This window comes from Urocitellus parryii, chromosome 3 (genome assembly GCF_045843805.1).
Source record: "Urocitellus parryii isolate mUroPar1 chromosome 3, mUroPar1.hap1, whole genome shotgun sequence".
Classification (NCBI taxonomy): Eukaryota; Metazoa; Chordata; class Mammalia; order Rodentia; family Sciuridae; genus Urocitellus; species Urocitellus parryii.
The window spans coordinates 34,450,589-34,471,804 of NC_135533.1; the positions used below are offsets into that span (position 1 = coordinate 34,450,589).

A 21,216-nucleotide genomic window follows, 5' to 3' on the forward strand; every position below is an offset into this window, starting at 1 on the left:
TTCTGCTTTCAAATGACTTATATTCTAATTAGGGGTAGCCATTTCAGAATTATTTTGGGATAATCTATTTAGTTGTACTAAAATACTAATTTTAGAAACTTTAGATTCATGACTGTACCTTAAAATCTTAATAAATCAAAATGTCTGCCTGTAGCTAAAAATGAAAATTGTCACATTAACTATGCCCATATTCCAAGCCTTCATATTTTCTATTGTTATTTTGTATAAATTTATGGATTTCTACAATATGTTTTGTTGTTGTAATTCTACCTGCCAAACAAAACAAAAGTTGGTTAAGTAAATTAATATATTTTATTCAGTTATAGACTAAGAAGTAGAAATACAGAGAAATTGTATTTATCAAATAGGACATGAATGAAAAAAAACTCACATTCTTATACTTTTTTAGCTGCAAATTGGTACATTTTTCTTTAACTGATTGCCCACATTGACACTTTGATTACAGTAACAATTTTTTTCTCTCATAATTTGACCAAGTAAATTAATACTTCTTTGTTTAATTCCTAAATTAGAGATTTTTACTTATTTACAAAGAGAACTGACATTTAAATAGTTCAATATTCCCCATACAGTGGAGTAGTCATTTTCAGGTTATAAAGTTGGCATCATTTTTGTTAAGCAACATTACATCAATAAATTGTTTTTATTTCAGTAGTGTCAGGTTTCAGCCTTCACTTGTTTTTTTGCAGAATATATTGCTACATTTTGAATCTTGCCTAGTTTTACTTTCTTCCATTTCCTCCCTGACCTTGTTTCTGAAATCTCTGAAATGACCAAGGTCAGAGAAAGAACATTTAGACACTGTAGTGAAAATATATTGTAAGTAAACTAATATTATTTAAGAATTTAACATATAGAATTTTACTTTTTGACTGTACTTTGTTAGTATACAAATGAGGAAAATTGAGTGAGATCTTTTTTTGTAGTAGAGGAATAGTAGAATAGAAAGAGTTTACTTAGCAGTATAGATGTCACTTAATAGGCTGTGGCAACAGGAGTTCTGAACTTCTTATTTGTAAAAACAAGACATTGACCTGGCAAGTTTTAAGTGCCTCTAATCCAAAATACATTATTTTTCTTAAAATACATTTTGGTTTTCTTTTTTATTTCTTCTTTTTACCACTTTAAAACAATGCACTTAGAACTAAGAATTATGATTAGTCATACTTAGTTGGGAACCAAATTAGTAGAATTGTTTTGTGTTAATATCCTTTATTGAATGCTAGCAGAATAAACCTTTCAGAAATCTTGGGTAATTTGCAAAGGAAATAGAAATATGGTTCTATTTTTGGCCTTTAGAAAATTAAAATGAGAATTAGCAAACAGAAAAATTATACCTATGAAGGAGATTTTACTTTTTCTTGCTAGCAATTTTTTTTTTTACTGTTCATTAAATTCAGCAATTGTTTATTGAATGTTATGTGCATATACTGGGCATTAGGGATACAGTGTTAAACTCCTCCTGTTTTTGAGGAGTATTGTAGGAAGTGCTAACCTTCAAATACATACAGGGAGCCATAGAATTTTAAAAACAGTGTGATTTGAAAGAAATTTTTGGTTCTATAAAACTAACGTGTTTGGCTGTGGTATCTATTGTCTGAAGAATAAATTAATAGTGGTGGAATACAAAATCAGAAATTCTACCATGTGCTTTCTATATAGAGTATACACTATTGTCCGCGTGCTAATAATGTTGTTCTTAACAGCCTTTGGACATACCAGATGGTCGAAGAGCTCCACTCCCGGCTCACTATCGGAGCAGTAGTACTCGAAGCATAGATACTCAGACACCTTCTGTGCAGGAGCGCAGCAGTAGTTGCAGCAGTCATTCACCCTGTGTGTCCCCTTTTTGTCCTCCGGAATCCCAGGATGGTAGCCCTTGTTCAACAGAAGATTTGCTTTATGATCGCGATAAAGGTGAGAGTGGAGTAATCCACTTAGATAGAGGGTTTGTTGTAGAGTCTTGTTCATTATATTGTCTTTGTCTTAGATCACTACATCATTTTTTTCTTTTGTTGAATGGTGAGACTATAAAAAATTATTTAATCTAGGTTTGTTTGTTTGTTGGTTTCATACCCCCTGCTTTGTGACTCAGAAACATCTTCCATAAATGTGTCAGAGAAGCACAGCGCATGGTTCAACAGCTAATGAAGCCTTTTCCTGGCATTTTCCAGAGCTAACGATTGTTATGGTAGAGTATATATATAAAATTAGATCTTATAAATAGTGATTTGGGAGGAAATACTTCCTACATTTTTTTGAGGAAGTATATTTTTAATCACACAAGTAGATAAATTTAATAATTATCTATAGGATACCAGGACATCATCATATTATGATATGTGGATAGATTAACTATTGAGAAGCTCTGGAATTTTTACCTCCTTATTTGGTCCAAACTGTGTTCTTGTATTCTTTTTTTCTTCTGTCAGGTACTTGTCTACCACCTGTTACTTGGTTCTTTCCATTTCTGACTCCCTAAAACCTAACTAGACTACCCAGCTGCCACCTTCTAACTACTTTCAAAGAAACACTGAACTTATTTTTTTAAAGAATATTTATTTTTTAGTTGTAGTTGGACACAATATCTTTATTTTATTTATTTATTGTTACATGGTACTGAGGATTGAACCCAGGGCCCCGCACGTACTAGGCAAGCACTCTACCACTGAGCCACAATCCTAGCCCTGAACTTATTTTTTATAATATGTACTGTTTCTCACCATAAAGAAATCAATGGCAACAAAAAAATTAAAATGGAAAATCTAGAATTTACAAAACCCTACAGGAATTTTATGGTCCTTGTTCTAATTTGACCTCCAGTCTCTATGATTTGTTTTTATTTGGAGTACTATTTTATGTGAAGTGCCCAGATATTACATGTTCAGCCCAATTAATTTTTATGTATGTGTGCACTCATGAAGAATCAAGATACAGATGGAGAACAGGTTTATAACTCATAACTACTCTCTCCCAGACAGTATCTTTCCCTCTGCACCTGAAAGTAACCACTGTTCTAACTTCTCCCATCAAAATTTTGGTTTTGCCTGTTAACAGATTTCATACAAAAGGAATGGTATGGTATGTATTCTTTTGAGGGCTTATTCTGCTCACTGTACTAACTACTCTGAAATGTTAAATGGAAGCTACTTGGGACTTTGTGCTTTGCATTTATATCTCAACAGCTTTCTGATTTCTTTCTTTACCCTTTTGTTACTGAAGCTCTTATAGAGCCCCTTCCTCCATTATGGGTGTATTGATGTTATCTCAGACATCTCTTTACTTCAAGTGAGAAGTCTTCATTTCTTAGAAAGTTATACTAGGACATTGTCATTTCACTGCTGTGGTACTCTGATCACTACTTACAACCATTTTACTGTGGATGTTTCACAGGAAAATTAAGAAAAATAACCTTACTTCTGGTAGGAGTGTTTGCTTTGAAGATAAATATAAGTGTTATAGAGTAAACTGGTTTTAGGCCATGCAGGTGGGAAATGTTGAAACTGGTCTATATGACAGATTCTAAAACTCATATTCTTTTTCATACCAGTAGAAAGGATAAGTACAGTTCAAGTTGGCCTACTTTGCTACTTATTAACATTTATAATTGTGGTAAAATTAGAAGTAGAAATAATGGTGATAGTGAGACTAGACAATTAATTCTGGAGTTTTTGTTTTGTTTTGTTTTTATGCATAATAGTATAGATAATTGAGAGATTCTGAACCAAAAAGGAAATAAGGAAATGTGTTAGGATGGTGATAGATGAGTTTCTTTTGGGTTGATTGGTTGTGGGATTGCCTTTAGAGCCTCCCAGTGACTATGTCCAGAAAGCAAATAAATAAATGGTTTCAGTAGCTCAGAAAAGGTCTTCACTTAGATCTAAGTTTCAAGCAGTACATGTTCTTTAACATCTCTTTTTCCTGAATATTTATGTTTTTTTAATAAGATGGTATAATTATGTGACCTACCAGGATCTTTTATAAGAGACATTATAACGTACAAGTTAAGGACAGCACTGGCTTTGAAACAACACAGGAGTGCATTTGAATTCTGTGAAGTTTTGGACATAAAACCTACATTAATTCTCAGGGATTCAGTAAATAGTAGCTGCTATTATAAAAATCATCATCATTATTATTACCTATTTATTTCCCTAGTACTTTCAGGAAAAAAATAAAAAATACTTTTCCTCTGCAGCTATCCAAAACTTCTCTCTCTGGTCTACATAGTTCCTGCTAGTTAACTAATGATCTACATCCTGATCATTTCTTAGACAACTTAGACCTTTTCCTAAGATTTTGCCCTTTGTATATTTTCCTCAATGTCTATTAATTTGCCCTTAGTGGATACCTTTTTATTCTTCCTTTTATTTTTTGTTCAGTGTTTAAAATGTGAATGCTGGTCCAGATCATTCCTAAAACTAAGAGTTGTTTTCCTGATAGTTTAAAGATATTTCTTAGTAAAATAGGGTGATAATACTTATCTCATCATTTTGGGGGGTTAAATGACATACTGTGGCAAAGTATTCAGTGTAATCCTTGGTACACAGTAAACAATAAGGGTGGTGAGTGTTGCTGACACTTTTTTTTTAAGTTCTTTAAAAATTATGGAGATAGATCTCAGAAGAATTTCATATATATATATATTTTTTTTTCCATTTTCTATAAAACAACCTCAGTTTGGGATTTAAAGCCTTATAATATAACATCAGTTTCTTAAGATATCTTAACTTAGAGGCATTGCTTGTGATTAAGATCAAGTCGATATTACTGTTCCCTAGAAAAATGTATGTCTTACATGTGAAATTTCTAGTTCTTCAGCAAATCAAAGCGAAAATTAAAATAGCATCTTTTGCCTTTTTGTATGTATATGTACATATATATATACATGCCTATGCATTTTAGGATTGGGAGTAGAAATTTATGTTTTTAATCTAAGTTTTTACTTCTAGTTTACTTAAGGAATATGTGTTGAACATTTACTGTAGGTCACATACTATACTGAAGAATGAAGAAATAAAGAAGTATAAGTGATTTCAGTCTTTATGAACAAATAATATGCATAATATAATTATGTTTAGGATACTAAAAATCAAAGGAAAGAGTTGTCAATTCCACAATTTTTGGAGCATATATATTTTATCATTTAATAGTCTCTGTTTCATGATTTCTCTATGTAAAGTTTAAATTCTGGATTGACATTTTTGTTTTGGGAGCTTTTAAAATATTAATTCAGTCTTATGATTTGTATTTTTATACTAAATTATAAGTTGTTCTTTTATTTACTTCCAGTAAAGAAAAAGTAGAAGCTGTATAACTTTCTTGCTGGTTTTCATCAACTATGAAAACTGAATGAATGGTATAATTTTACAGTCAACTAGGATCAATTTAGAGTACCTACTTACTCTGCAGTTGCTATAAGAAATTTGTTCTTTGCTAGAATGGCTTGTCATTCACCCTTAAAAGCTTGGATAGACATACACAGGAGGTGAGAGGTACAGCCATGGTGAATGTATGTTCTAATGAGGAATGTGCTGGTAAGCTGATTATTTTTCTGGTACTCATCTGTTATATGCTTAGACTTTTTCTGACTTTGCTAACATTATCTCTGCCTATTTCTATCATATATTCTCCATGAGTCATGTATAATTTGAGACTAAATAATTTTAGTTGAATAGCACATTGTTTCTTTTCTTTGTATCATTTGCAATGCCAGGACAGAAACACTCTGACTACAAAGAAAGTTATGGATTTTGAGAGACTTATTTCAGGTGGGGATTGTCTTATGGTTTTTGTTTGTTTTTGCTTTGTTTTTGTAGTTACTGTTGTTGTCATTCTATTTTATTTTTGTTTGTTCTCCTAGGTTTTCCCAGAAACTTAAAGACTGAAAGTAGCCTGGTCACATGTGTATAGTTGCCAGGCTAACCAACCTAATAAGAGTTTTGGTTCCTGTGGCTCTGTGTGAAAAACTTAGGGATCCATAATAAGAGATCTCATCTTTGACATTTTCTGAATGTACCCTAAGAGGTGGCCTTCCTTGTCAAAATGCCCACAGTACAAGGCACAAAAAAAAAATCAATTATATAATACTAATGGCAGTGTCATAATTAGTTCTTCTAGCAGCTCTACGGGTGTTATTTATTGGTAGTCAGATTGGTGCTGGGCAAGCCACAAAATCTAGACTTCAGTACACCACTTATTGTTGATCTTTAGTGCAATTCATAGGCAGTTATAAAATTCTACAGTTTTGCAAGATATTTTGGAAACATTGATTATTGTAATCTTGAAGTAAATGGAATCATTTTATTTAGGCCAACTACTGAGAGTTGTATTCTAAGAGTCCATAAATTGATTACTTGAAATTTAAACTGTGTTTTCTTGGAGGAGCAGTGTATGCTATTTGGACAGTTTCCCAAGCCAATGAAAATAACCCTACTTAATGTCATAAATATTATCAAACTTTGAGTATTAGGAATAGGTGGTCCTTGGTCCCAGGAAAGAAAAAAAATAGGGGTTTTATCTTGTCTTTTCAAGGTCTAGGTCTGATCCCAGGCAGACTTTTGAAATAGCCTATGTTTTAGTCAGGTTTTTCACAACTCTGACTGAAAGTCCAGACCAGAACAATTTTAGAAGAGAAAAAGTTTATTTGGGTGCTCACAGTTTCAGAGGTCTCAGTTCATAGATAGCTGGCTTCATTTCTCAGGATTTGAGGTGAGGCAGAACATCTTCCATCTTGAGGAGGAAGAGTGTGGCAAAGGGAAGTGACTCACACAATGATCAGGAAACAGAGAAAGAGACTCCACTTGCTAGATACAAAATATATAACCCAAATTTATGCCCCCCAGGAACTACTTCCTCTAGCCATACTCTCTCTACCTGCCTTCACTCACTACTCAGTTAATCCCAACAGGGGATTAATCTACTGTTTGGGTTATGGTTCTCATGACCCAATCATTTCACCTCTAAGCCTTCTTGCATTGTCTTACACATGAGCTTTTGGGGACAGATACCTCACATCCAAACCATAATTGCCCATGCTGGACCTCTTCCTATTCTTTTCTATGTACATTTCAACCCTATTTGTATTTATCTCTAGGGCTTGATTTCTTAGCCTTTTTTAAAATTTTTGTCTTCTGTGTTTTGGCCCTTTGTCTTCTAGATAGCCTAAATAAGAGGTTATGGCATTTTTGGGGGGTGTTTTATATTATGAAAACAAATATGATGATGGATACATGTCTTTTAGTGACTGTACTAAAAATCACTGTTTTTGAACCTGGATCTGTTTATCAAAAGATTGTCTCATTTTAGTTCTGTGATGTTTATTGTTTATAACGTTACAAACTGGAAAGATATTGTTCCAACAAAGGAGTTATTAAATAGGTACTGGGAAAGCCACAAAAATCTAGATTTCATCATGCCACTCATCATTGATCTGGCACAGTTGATTTTAAGTAGTTGTTAAAAAAATTCTGTAGTTTTGCAAGAGTTTTATTTTTATTAATAGGTTAAAACTGATCTATTCAAGAATTATGTTCTTAATGTCATTTTCCCTATTTGTCTTTTTCAAGATGACATGTACTAGTACATGCATTTCCAGGACCTGACAGCACATAATAAGCATCCAGTAAAGGCGTGGTTCAACAATTGGACCCATGACAGATAATGTGATAGCTCTATGTGGACGTTATTATTCATAATTTAAAACTACTTAATAAGTATACAACTCAATTCTAGTTGTTATAGATCAGAGTTTAGATTATAAGGAAGCCAAATTTTTTTAACATTCCTGCATATATATTTCACTTAATCTTTTGTTACCCATTTACCAGAAAGTGAACTCTAGCAAAAACAGGTAACCTAATATTGCTGATTGCTTCATTCCCAGCAAATACAGGAATGTCTAGCATGGTGTAGTGATGAGTGAAGATTGAGACATTTTTCCATAATATGTCCATATTTTAAAATAAAAGGATACATCTTCAGTAACTATGCTGAAAACATCAGTGTCTTTTCTTTCTTTTTTTAAATTTTTTTTTTAGTTGTAGATGGACACAATACCTTTATTTTATTTGTTTATTTCTGTGAGGTGCTGGGGATTGAACTCAGTACCTCACACTTGCTAGGCAAGCACTCTACCACTGAGCCACAATCCTGATCCAGTGTCTTTTTCTTTAAGTTGTTAAATTATGTGTGTTATGCTTTTTGATATTCATGAAGAGTATGAAATTCTTTTTATAAAAACAATAAAGAATAGACAAATATTATGCTATGATATATAGATAAATATAGGTACTTTTTGGTAGGAAAGAAGCCAAGAATTTTTAAAAATCCAGTTGAAATTAGAAGAAAGGAAATAACTTCACTAAGACCTATCTTAAGGTGTGTGTGTGTTTGTGTATACATATATGTACACACACACACACACACACACACACACACACACACACCTTAATCATGCCTGGGGAGAGAATAATAACATGTGAACTCAAAGGAAAAGAAAATCTGAAGTTTTTTCTCCATGTTATCTTTTGTGTTCCTCTAAGAAAAATAGGCTCATAGAGGTGTTTCCTTGTGATACTAATAGGAGGCCAACCCAGAAAGCTATTCCCCAAGTTGTAGGCCTTTAGTTAGAAGCACAGAATGTTATACAGGAAGGAACTTGATCATCTAGCTGTCTCCTCTTGTCCTCACCAAGACACTAGGTTTGAGGTAGATCAAAACTTAGAGAAGCAGATAGCATGATGGTAATGACTCTTGACTCTGAGACAGGCTGAATGCCTGCTCTGCCACTTACTAATGATGTGTCCTTGGACAAGTTTCTCATCCTCCTTGTATCTCAATGTCCTCCACTGTAAATTGGGGATAGTTACCTCATAGAATTTTTATGAGTAAGTATGCTCAGGTGATTTTACTTTTGTTATTTCCTGTTATCACAAACCCATGAGTAGATGATATTTTTATTTAAAGGTTGGTTGCGGCTTAAAGAAATTAATTTTCCTAACTTCTGTGGAGTTTAAATGCTAACAAAGACCTTCTGTAGGAACTTCATATTACATCTTAACTGCCTTTGCAGAAGGAATAGTTTTTATATAACTTTCAGCTGTGAAAGAGCCTGGTGTGTGAGCCTAGTATGAGATAATAGTAAGAAATTGTATGGTTGGAGCATAGGCATATAACAGTGAGGAGTAGAAAGAAGTGAGAGTGGAGAGGTAGGCTAGTAATTCACAATGGGTCTTGTAGAAATTACTAAGAGAAATGAAGAGCCAAGAAAGATCCTTTGTCAGCTAAAGGACATGATCAGTTTAATATTTGAGAACCATAATTCAGGTGGAATTATAGAAGTGGAGTTAAGTAAAGATAAACTTTATTAAATAAATAAAGATAAAATAAAGAAGAGCAAGATAATATGCTCTTTTAATAATTTTCAAGCTTTTAAAAAATTATTATACACTCTTGTCATCAGTTTTGACAAGGGTTCTCCTAATATAAGTTCATATATTTCTAAGTTATATATGTGTAAATTCATTACATAAACTTGCTAGTAAAGTACTTGTTCTTTTAAAAATAAAAAATGAATATAAATGGTCTCATCTTTTCTTGCCATGTGTTAGCAGACACTTCATTTAGGAGGCCACAGATGTAGGGCAAAGATGAGGAAAGGTAACAAGGGCAGAGGAATTAGAGGAAGGGGACTGAAAAAGAATCAAAAGCATTTTGTGGCTGTTAAGATGTATCAGCTGAGGGAGGAGAAGGAGATGTATATAATGACAAGGTTCTGACAAACCTTGTGGGAATGGTGGAAAATGATTACCACCATTAGTAAGGCAGAGAATATTGGAGAAAGAATAGGCTATAAGGTGACTGTAAGGGTAAGTTTAAGATTCCTCATTGATGTCTGCTCAAAGATGTTATAATACCATTTCCCTTTAGCAATTTTTAAAAAAAATACTGAGTTATAGCTAACATTGTGTTAAGATGACATTTACAGCATTTTCTTTTGTCTTCTATTTGCATATAGTGCTCAGTAAATATTTAAATGAACATTTACAATTGTAGTAAGACTTGTATTAGATTTTTTTTCTTTTATTCCCCCTGTAGGATATTTTAGGAGCCTTTTATATGAATAATATGTTGAGTTTTTTTAAAACCAAAGTTCCTGGAAATTTTTCATTAAAAAGTTTGAGAATATAAAAACTAAGGTTATAGTACATGATTTTACTGGGCTTCCTTAAATTCATTACTTCTCAAGATATAAAATACTTGGTATAATTTGCAATTTATTTTTAGTTTAATTAGTTTTATTGTGATTTATATTTAAAAGAGGCATAATTTTAGTCTATAAATGGGTTGAAGGACTGTCTTCAATAAGGTGATTTTCTTTCATTTTTAACTATCATTACAGAATGAGTTCTTAGCATATCTAGGACTCAGTCAGATTTGGAGATAACAATCAACATTGTTGTTCAGTGTCTTATTATCAGTATGCAAAAACAAAAGAGCAACCATAATTTGCTTAATTTGTGAATTGGTAGCAATTAAATTAATACTAAAAAGAATGACAAGTGATTAAAATATAAAACACCTCCATGATATTTAATTAATGGGCCTACATTTGAAATGCAATTTGAGTTCCACTAAAAATAACCTGACTTGAAGTTCAAAAAATATAAGTAGCAAAAGGTTATAATGTTGGGTTTTTTCTCCTTACCCTTTGATTAGTGTTGATCTTATAGAGAGCTTAGCTATGTCTCTTTGAAATAATATGCATTCTCATAAAGGGTTAACTTTGAAGTTTTACAAAAAGCTTGGAGACTATTTGTTAAATTCTCTTTACATGTAATATCATGATTTGGTTTTAGAGTTAGCAGAAAATGCAGGCCTTTCAATATAGTAATGCTACCTGGTTCTAAAAGTTTGTTGCTAAGAAGCGCTATATGATTGTGTGGTTTTCCTGATTTCATTAGCCATCAAACCTCAGTACAGTTGATAATTTCATGTCCTAAAGTAAAATAAGTAATATTAGTAGCAGAATAGTAATTCTGTTTGATCCCTACTTATTCAATCATATTTCTAATCTAACTCTGTTGGTTAACTGATACTTTTATTATACTCTTAGTATGTCATTGAGTACAGTGTTGACTGAACACTATTCTCATTTTCCCAGTCAGTTACCTGGGAAAGCTAGAATAAGAATTCCATGCTATTGGTTATTGCTGTGTATATTATAAAATTATTTCTCTACATGCTTTAAGGCATTGAATTTAATTTCAGGATGATAGATTTCTATATACTACAGGATGCCATCATAAGCCCACAGAGTCCATGCTAGGCAGTTGCAAACCACAAGATCTGGTACTCCAAATATTACTTTGCTTTCCTGCCAGAAATAAAATTTTATCTTTGCTTAACTGAATAGAGTGTGCAAATCCATTGAAAATGACTTTTTCTTTTTACCCATTTCTGCCAAGAGAGTAGAATAGGTACTTAATTTCTGAAAGGTTTGCCTTTTTAAACTTGCAAATTTGATAAGATGTATTATTTCCACCAGTACAATGTTATCGAGAACTTACTGTGTTTTCAGACACTGTTCTTTCTGTGCACATTTTTATAGCTAATATATCAGTAGCCGTTCCCATTTTTATAGATCAAAAATTTGAGATGATTATAGATCATGCAGTTACATCTACATAAAAGGTAACCTGATTCCAAACCAGTGTTCTTAATATTCATGGTTGGTTCTCAAAATTTGATTGTATATCAGATGCAATTGGAAACTCCCCTGCAAAAAAAGAAGTATTTCCTCACAATACTAATTAAATTAGAATCTCCTAGGAATGACGGCTGTATATTCTTACTTCTAAAACATCTTGTGTTGTTTTAATAATGTGGAATTTGGGTTACAAATCACCATTGTATAATTATACTTGCTATTTTTAGAATAAGCATATTTAATTTGTTAATTTGATAGAGATGAAGCACATCTAAAGATTTAGGGCTTGAATATAACCATGACAAAGAATTTACACACCTATTTACATAAATAATAAATATAATCAACCTATATATATATATATATATATATATATATATATATATAAAATTTTAATACAGGAATTGTAGATCACATGACATAATATACGAGAAATAATGAAGACTAGTAATATAATAAATATAATATATATATATATATATATATATATATATATATATACTATAATAAAGAACATTTCTGAAAAGTTTCTTCATTCAGAAACTTTTAAACCATAAAAGTACACATCATTTATTCTTTATTTGTGGAATTTAAAATTTAATAACTTCTCTAATTCTCCCAAGATTTAATTCATTATCATGTTTAAAAATATTTACAAGTTATATTTACAAGTTACTTATATTTTAATATAAATATGGTACAGATACATAAATATGATCTGTTATAATAAAATAATCAATGAAATGTTTCCATGCTCTTGATTTTCTCATGATTCTGTTACAAATATAAATTAGACTGTTGTAAGTACAGAAAGATATGTAAATAAGCGTGTTCATTGCATTTAATTTTATTAATTGACAGTTGGCTATAATGTTATAAGACCATAAAGTAACATTTAACTTAATCTCAATTTTATTTCTAGTTATGAACACACATTATTCCTCTGTAGGATAATAGAAAAGTCATATAATTAAGATTACTGAGGCTTTTCATCTTGAATCTCCTGAGCAGGCATGCTTACTTCATATTTAGAATATTTGAAATATAATTATAATATTTAATACAGTTTTAACTGAATAGGTGATTCATTATACATTCATATATGGAATTGGTAGAACGGGTTGGTAATATAGGTTATTTTTAAAGCATTCCACATTGTAAAGCAAAAAAAATTTTGATACCATTTTCCTCCTTAGTATGTTAAAACTGTTAAAGAAGAAAAAAAACACAGAAGTTTAGAATTCATGTGTGATGATTGCTTTAATTACATATAAATCCAGAGAGGCAAGTTGTGTTCAAGGTAACACAACTATTCAACAAATGATAAAGCCACAAACTACATGTCTGTTCCTCATTCCTCTTTGCACTAAGATTATATACTGACCTGAGGGTCAAAGTCCAGATTTAACAGATCTTTGTTTATATCCTCAAAATATTTTTTAAGCATTGTCTTTCCAGACCCCCAAACAAATTTAAATGTCCACAGAAAACCAAATGCTCTTTTACTGAAAAGTCAAAATAATATAATAGCACTGAATACTATTTGTCTAGGCTGATAATATGTTTTGTTTAATATTAATTACCCTCTCCCAAATGAATATTTTAAAGCAAGAATGGTTAAGTAGGTACAGCTCTGTTAAAAAGAATAATTTGTAATCTATAGAATGGGAAAAAAGTTTAAGAAAAATTGTTTCATTTTAGAATGTTTATGAAAAAGGTTATTAGTTTTGCAGCTTCAACTCTGAGAAGATCCTTTGAAACCAATAATAAAACTTAAATAGCCCTTATAATAATAAGAAATAGAGCACAGAAGACTGCAACTGACTGAAATAACTTTTCTTACATGATAATTGAGTGAATCCTTGACTAGTGACATGGTCATACCCTTACTGATAGGCATCAAGCACAAGGTTTTACTGATTCTGTATACTGTGTGGTTGTGCTGTGTTCAGTTGTAATCTCCATGGAGGCTTTTTATGACATACTCTTGTATTCTTGACCCAGTTTATTTCCTTCTTATGAATTGTTGCTGTTTAGATAGTAAAATTAGGTCAAGGTATATTTTGGATATTGCATTGAGTTCAGGACCTTATTCACACCAGTTTTTGAACAGTGTGTCTGTCTAGCCTCATTCAAATAGAAACAGCAAATTCAGACCCCTACTCAGTCTCATGTTTTGTATTGATCTAACAGAGAAAATCACATTTTCCCTTCTTTCTTCCATTTATCTAATCAAGATACAGAATAAATGTTGGATATATGAAAATCCTCAAATCTGAATGGTATATGAAGAAACCTGCTTCATTCTATTTACTCCCGTGCATAATCTATAGGATATGAATGACAGTGATAAATGAACTATGTGGCTTTCTAGCTTTCCTGAAAATGTGGCCTTGTTTTTTTTAGGCATTGATTTTTCCAGCTAGAGATGTAGCCATACTCAAATTTAAGCACTCATCTGCATTCTCAAGACTAACATAGATGCTCTTTGAATCATTCAAAAAATAAAGTATTATTTAGGAAAATAGACCAAGAGTCTATTTCCAAATCATATATTATACTTCATTAATGATGATAAAAATGTTCCTGTTGCTGAGTTTCTGAACTTTTCTGGACTTTGTTCTGTACCCTAAACTAAAACTATGTACCAAAATTCTAATATAATTGTGATGGTAATGCCATCTTTCAAAATAGATGGAAATAATATATCCCCATTGATCTTGTGCTTGGTATTTTAGCAGTGGGAATTGGTTTGCATTAAGTCAGAATTTGTTTAAATAGGACTGTTAGATTTATACAAATACATTACTGACTTTACTACTTGGCATCTTACAGCATTAATGACACATTTTGGTGGATTTGAATTTCCAAAATCCCTTGCCAAATAGGAAAGGGAGAATTGCATATAGGTTTTACAGATTTTCATGAATAGACCATTTTCTTTTTGGTGAAAAATTATGAGGGAAATATGTTAGGTAGAGATGTTTTTGGATTTCCCATGTCTTTTAGTAGCTAAAATGCAAACTGTGCTAAAAAGGCCCTTTTATAGGCATTTTAAAGACAAAATTCTGAGCAAATTACCTATTTTATGATGGCATATGGAAGAAGACTAGTGTTATAAGCCTTTTTTCCCCTCTCTCCACATGTTATTCATGGTGTTTAGTAAAAATATTTCTAAAATATTACACATACTAAATTTTTCATTTCAGTTGGTAAAACAGAAAGCATATAGAGAATGCTGTATTATTATAATCTGTTATAATCCTGTATGACTTGTACATGTTACCTCATTTATTTACATTCTTTTTATTTTTGTTTTAATACATGTCTTTTTTATTAATATTTTTAAATTTATATATGACAGCAGAATGCATTACAATTCATATTACACATATAGATCACAAATTTTTCATATCTCTGGTTGTATACAAAGTATATTCACATCAATTCATATCTTCATGCATACTTTGGATAATGATGACCATCACATTCCACCATCAATTCTAACCCCCTGCCCCCTTCCTTTTCTGCCCACCACTCTACCCTAACTAGAATTTGTCTATTCCTCCCATGCTTCCCCTCCCTTCCCCACTATGAATGAGCTTCCTTATATCAGAGAAAACATTTAGAATTTGTTTTTTTGGAATTGGCTAACTTAACTTCACTTAGCATTATCTTCTCTAACTCCATCCATTTATCTGAAAATGCCATGATTTTATTCTCTTTTATTGCTGAGTAATATTCCATTGTGTATATATGCCACATTTACATTTTTAAGTACATAATAGATGGTATATTTATTTTCAGTATCATAGCTCTACTTTATTCAAAAAGTAGTTTTCCAGACCAAAGCATCTTCCTTTTATGTTGTGTTTTATGGCAGATTTCTGTTTTTATTTAAATGAAATATATTTCACAAGGATGTTAGAAATAACTTTACAATAAAAGAGGCTCTGTGGTGAAAGGAAAAGGGGGAGCAGTGTATAAACTGTGCAGAAGGCTGTTTGGAAATCAGGTTTAATTCAAAAGAACTTTCAATCACTAGTTAATATTAACTGCTTTAAATTTACAGACAGTGGGAGTAGCTCACCGTTACCCAAGTATGCTTCATCTCCCAAACCAAACAACAGCTACATGTTCAAACGGGAGCCCCCAGAGGGATGTGAGCGAGTGAAAGTCTTTGAGGAAATGGCGTAAGTAATGTCTTTTCTATCAGCTGGGTTCTGCAAAGCTGTGAAGCTTTTTACTGAGACCAGTTGATTACTGATGAATCAACTACTCCATCCAGCTGATAATGTGTTTCAAAGCAAATTATGAAAAAAGATTCAAATAGGCAAAGGGAGATACTGTTGAAGGAGAATTGAAGTCTATGCTGGGGATGTCTAAGCCAGTGCAGAGAAACTTGGAAATTCATCCTTCTTACCTAAAAGTTCTATTTTTAATCTTTAAGAATTTTCCTTTCAACAGCTGTATTAATTTAGGTGCCTGACAAAAAGGCATTTAAGAGCAAAGTTAGCACACATGACTAGCCTACACAGTGTATTCCACAAGCCAGAGGGAAAGTCTCCTTCCCTAGAGACACTTCTAGCCTGTTTATTCATGAATTCAAACTTTCTCTTCACAGATTTGGTTTTTCTTTTTTCTTTTCTTTTTTCTTTTTTTGAAATTTTAATATGTATAAATTAGAAATAAATTCAAAAAAGATGTTCATGCTATAAACCTGGGCAGAATAGCTCAGAAGAAGACTGTGGCTATTGGACTATCATCCTTTTGTCCCATCACAGGTGCCTAATGAAGGCTGTTATACCCTTGCAACTTAAAAGGGGCTAGAGATGGGTCTTGCAGGAGTTGATGGCTTAGTTCTGGGAATAGGAGAGGAAGGGCTTATGGATCCTCCTCTGCTGGGTGGCTGGCTCTTGGAGAGACCATTGAAACTTTTTCTCCCCAGTCTGTGCCAGCCGGAGTATGTCTAGAGATGGAGAAAAACAAAAAAAAAAAGCTTCTCTATCCCCACGCTTTTTCTTTCTTTTAAAAATACAGAAAAGGTTATCCTAACCTTGCACAATCTTCAACTATAATTTAGGCAATTTTTCCACATTCCTAAATGATTGAAAACAAACTAATGATCTCTGTAAAAAAAAAAAAATTATCTGCCCAGTCCTTTTGAAAGTTGTTTTGACTCAAATATCACTTCAGTGCTGTGCACATGAGTATCTGCCAGCTGACTTGTGCTATGGAAGATGTTTACTCCTCTTTGTACACTTAACTCATTCCCTGCCATTCACATTTTAGCCATTTGAGAGAACTCCAGTTTAATCAGAAAGTGCTTAACTCCTTGGTGATCGTAAACCTAATTTTGTTTTATGGTTTTAGGTCTCGTCAGCCTCTCTCGGCCCCTCTCTTTTCATGTCCTGACAAAAACAAGGTTAATTTCATCCCAACTGGATCAGCTTTCTGTCCTGTGAAACTTCTAGGCCCTCTCTTACCTGCTTCCGACCTGATGCTCAAGAACTCTCCTAACTCTGGCCAGAGCTCAACTCTGGCAACTCTGACCGTTGAGCAGCTCTCTTCCCGGGTTTCCTTCACGTCTCTTTCTGATGACACCAGCACAGCAGGCTCCTTAGACACCTCTGTCCAGCAGGCATCCCAGCAGCAGCAGCTCCTGCAGGAACTGCAGGGTGAGGAACACATCTCTGCTCAGAACTATGTGATGATCTAAGCAGAGGGGGAGCTGGCCTCCACCCCATGTTCCATGGACTGGGAAAAGGTCTCAGACTTTTATCTGCATGGAGTGACAAACTTTCTGAACACCACCACCAACAACAAAATACTTATCAGCATCATAAAGTATCTCTTAACACTGATCTTGGCAGGGACGGAACTCCTATTCAGCAGTTTTTGTGGAAAGCAGTAATGCTTGCAAAATGTGTATGTCATTTAGCATTTAAGTGGAGACTATGCATTTCATGGTATGTTTGACAGATTAGTACTGTGTCCTGTGTGTTGTTCCAGATTCTTCAGTATAAATAAGCTCTATATCAAAAAGTTGCCTGTCTAAATAGAAAATGTCTTGCTGTGTTTTGTCCTATGGAAAATACTGTACTTCAGGATTATGTTTACAATTGATCCAGGTGTTTGTTTCTAATTTCTGTAATACATACAATGCAAAAAAAAAAAAAAATGGCCACAACAGTTGCACAGTGCCCACCCTATGGCCTAGCTTCAGGTACTTCAGTTGAAGTCTAAACTCAGGTAACTTGGAATGTATATCATATTGGGATATTAAATATTTCACAGCTAAAAAGCTAAAGAGGGAACATCACTCTTGCCTTTCCTTATTTTATGCATTTCCCTTTCCTCATTACATTCCACATTCTTAGAATAAGAAGTGCATTCAACCCTAGGAGAATGATAATCCTGGACATGGGTGAACATGAGGAGAACCAGCAAATCTGTGGTGTGACATCACTTTTGTCATGTGGTAACAAGTTAAACAACTGTTGCATTCACTGTTCCAATGTGTAAATGTGGCTGTTTTAATTAAAAGTTTGGGTGTTGCTCAGTTAGTGACTGTTACAATGTTGCAGATAAAGTATTCAGTACTAGATTGTACATAAACATTCCACATTATGTGTGATGAAATTTAAAGATAAGAATGTCTAGGTTTAATTTCAAAACAGGGTTTTGAAGTTTCACAGGGGATGATTGAAGTTTTTTATGTTGGCCATCAGGGTCATAATTGCTACCATTTTTATCTGAAAGCATATTTATGCTTAGTTTCTCTTTTGGAAATTGTTTAATTTCCAGGTTAGAAAGTGACACAGTTTTGTTTATTAGTTTCTTCAGGCAGTTGAGGTGCATGAAGTTGCATTCATGCAGAGAATACTTGGGTCTCAGAATTGGTGCCACCTAAGTAAGCAGGTTATTTGGTGACTTACAAAAGCAATATTTCAAAGCTAATTTAAGCCTTGCATAATATTATCATGAATAGTTTTGTTAATATTTTGGATATGTGAAGTAGAGAATATATCCAAGTAAGTAGCCTTGAACTTGAAGACTTGAAATAAGTTTTCTATAAAGTGTGAAGAGAGCCCTAGATATTCTTGGTCAGTCAGTGGGAGAACCTGACTTTCAGACAGTTTTCTGCAGCACAACAAAAGTATCCAAAAGTCAAAGGAAGCTGTGTGTTTTTATTCCATTGATTTCAGTTATGAAAACCTAGAGTTGTCTTATCTGCACCCAAAGTGTGTGGCACAATATTTTCTTAAGAAGAAGGGGGAAACAAGGTGCCTATATTTAAAGGAATATTTCAGTTTTCTTCAGTCATTCCTCGGTTTTTCTTTATTTGCTAAGGAGGTTGAAGAAGGATGAGATGATAGAAAAGAAAGCAACACCATTATTTTTTTTCAAAGAAATTATATGTATATGTAAATGTTTGTGTGTATGTGTGGTCCATGTGTTATTTTGTCATGATCCCAATTCTCTTCTTTCCACCAAAGTTTGCAGTAATATTCTCTCCTGAAGGTGCATTTTGGCTCCTTTAAATTAGTCAGTGTTATATTGTAGGAGACTGTCATGGAGAAAAAGACTCAGTTTACTTTTGCCATTTTTCACAGGGGAACCTTTTAAAACAATCTTTCAGCAGCAGACACCTTTAACCCTAATAATCTCAGGCCTTGATGAAAATACTATATTTTGTAGATTATGGTTAAAGGGAGAATTGCTAGTTCCGTAAGATAAATATGAGCTCCATTTAACTTCTGATATCTGGTTTAGCATTACATGATGTGTTGATCTTATGCTCTGCTTTGTCCAAATAAGATGCAATAGTATCAATATCAATTTCAGAAAGATGGACTGAATATGCTTTTTTCGTGATGAAATCTGATGTACGATATTTATAGTGATGTGCTTTTATTTTCTCATGAGAAACTAAATATTGTGTTGTACATTTGTTCTTAGCATATATTAAAGTTTTGAACCAAATGTGTTAAAGCTTGTGCTTTGCCATGTAAATTTTCCAGAAGTTGTTGAGCTCAAATGTATCCTACATCCAGCTGTAGAAAATTGTCAGAAATTGTTTAAATTTTGTATATAGTTGTACTGTTTAATTTTAGCCACTGCGCTGAACAGTATTCGAGTTATCATACAATATGGCTTTACACAAGGAAATGTGTGGCTTCTGTTTTGTATTTTTTCAGTATAGAAGTTCCTGTGTCTTATTTAAATAAAGTTATTAGTAAAACTGGAATCATTCACATATGCGTTTGGCAGGACGGCCTGTTGGCACATTACCCACAGCTCAGGGTAATGGCAGTATTCAGGGTAGTTAATGCTCACTCAGTTCTTGGCGTGTGTCTTTAGAGCAGGGTGTTCACATGCATTCAATTTCTCTAACTTGGTTTCCTCTTAACATTTAATTTGCATATTTTCCATCAAAAGGTAGGAAGCTAGATGTCTCCAGTTCCATGCCTTTGTAATGCTCCCAACTGTAAATTCCTTAAATAGAAAAAACATTGTTCCCTATATTATTATTTAAAATAAGAATGTATGGAAATGAGTTTAAATTCAGTGAAATCACTTCAAAGGAAGTTGTACATTTCTTTCAAAGAAAATTGTAGCAATAAAATTGAAATTCTTATCAGATTCAAAATAAGAGGGAGAAAAGCTTTACAAAATAAAAGAAGGTTGATGTTAAACCTGCTATCCAAATAGGGTCATGAGACCCATGTGGGTAGCATTCAATTTCAGCAAAAAATAACTTTAAGAAATAATTCTCCAGCAGAGTGCTGTTCATTGCCAAAGGACATTTCATCAAAGACATTGATAAGATTTGGCTTCTAAATTTAACTTAGAAATGACTACTTAGTAGCTATGTTTTTGAGAAAAGTAAAATGTAAGTTAAAGGGTGTGATTTATCAGCTGTCTTCCTGAGGATAATATATAATTTAGGCAGGAAATTACCTTGTACCATTAAAAAATCTCATTGCAAATGAACATGAAGGAAAGTGCAGTTTTTCACCCTTATATTCAGATTGCATAATAAGCTTAATAAAAATGGCCCTGGGAAATTAGTGTTTTGCAAAATAAAATTTAAGAATCAAAAAAGGATAAATTAGGCCAAATAACTTATATGTTATAAGTTTCAGTGCTAAGTAACTGATGTTAATTAAAAAGAATCACATGAAGTATATCCATGAACATTGCAGACCAAGGATTTACCTTTACCCCCTGCCCCTATCTCCCATCCCACATTGAGATGCAACTAGCACTGAAGTTTCATTCTTCCGGATATATTCCCTGTGGCTCTGAGGGCAGCTCCTACCTTCTACCACATCTTTGGTACTCACAAGTCTAGTGTCTCACCCCCCTCCCCACCACCACCAGTATTTTACTCTTTTGGTGAATAGGGATTCTGTAATGGCAGAAGCTTTACTTAGTACAAAATCTCGATGCTATAGCCTGGCCCCACAGTTCTAGAACCC

The 21,216-nt window shown here is 33.0% G+C and overlaps 1 protein-coding gene across 2 annotated transcripts in view; it reads left to right on the top strand.

Moving 5' to 3' along the window:
* Positions 1-19,302, top strand: part of Glcci1 (glucocorticoid induced 1) — an 83,731-nt gene extending 64,429 nt beyond the window's left edge. For both annotated transcript variants that reach the window (XM_026391551.2, XM_026391552.2), the window contains exons 6-8: positions 1,728-1,938; positions 15,804-15,924; positions 17,105-19,302. In XM_026391551.2, the coding sequence (XP_026247336.1) occupies positions 1,728-1,938; positions 15,804-15,924; positions 17,105-17,450 (678 nt within the window). In that variant the 3' untranslated portion in view covers positions 17,451-19,302. The remainder of the gene's footprint in view (positions 1-1,727; positions 1,939-15,803; positions 15,925-17,104) is intronic.
* Positions 19,303-21,216: the final 1,914 nt, after the last annotated feature.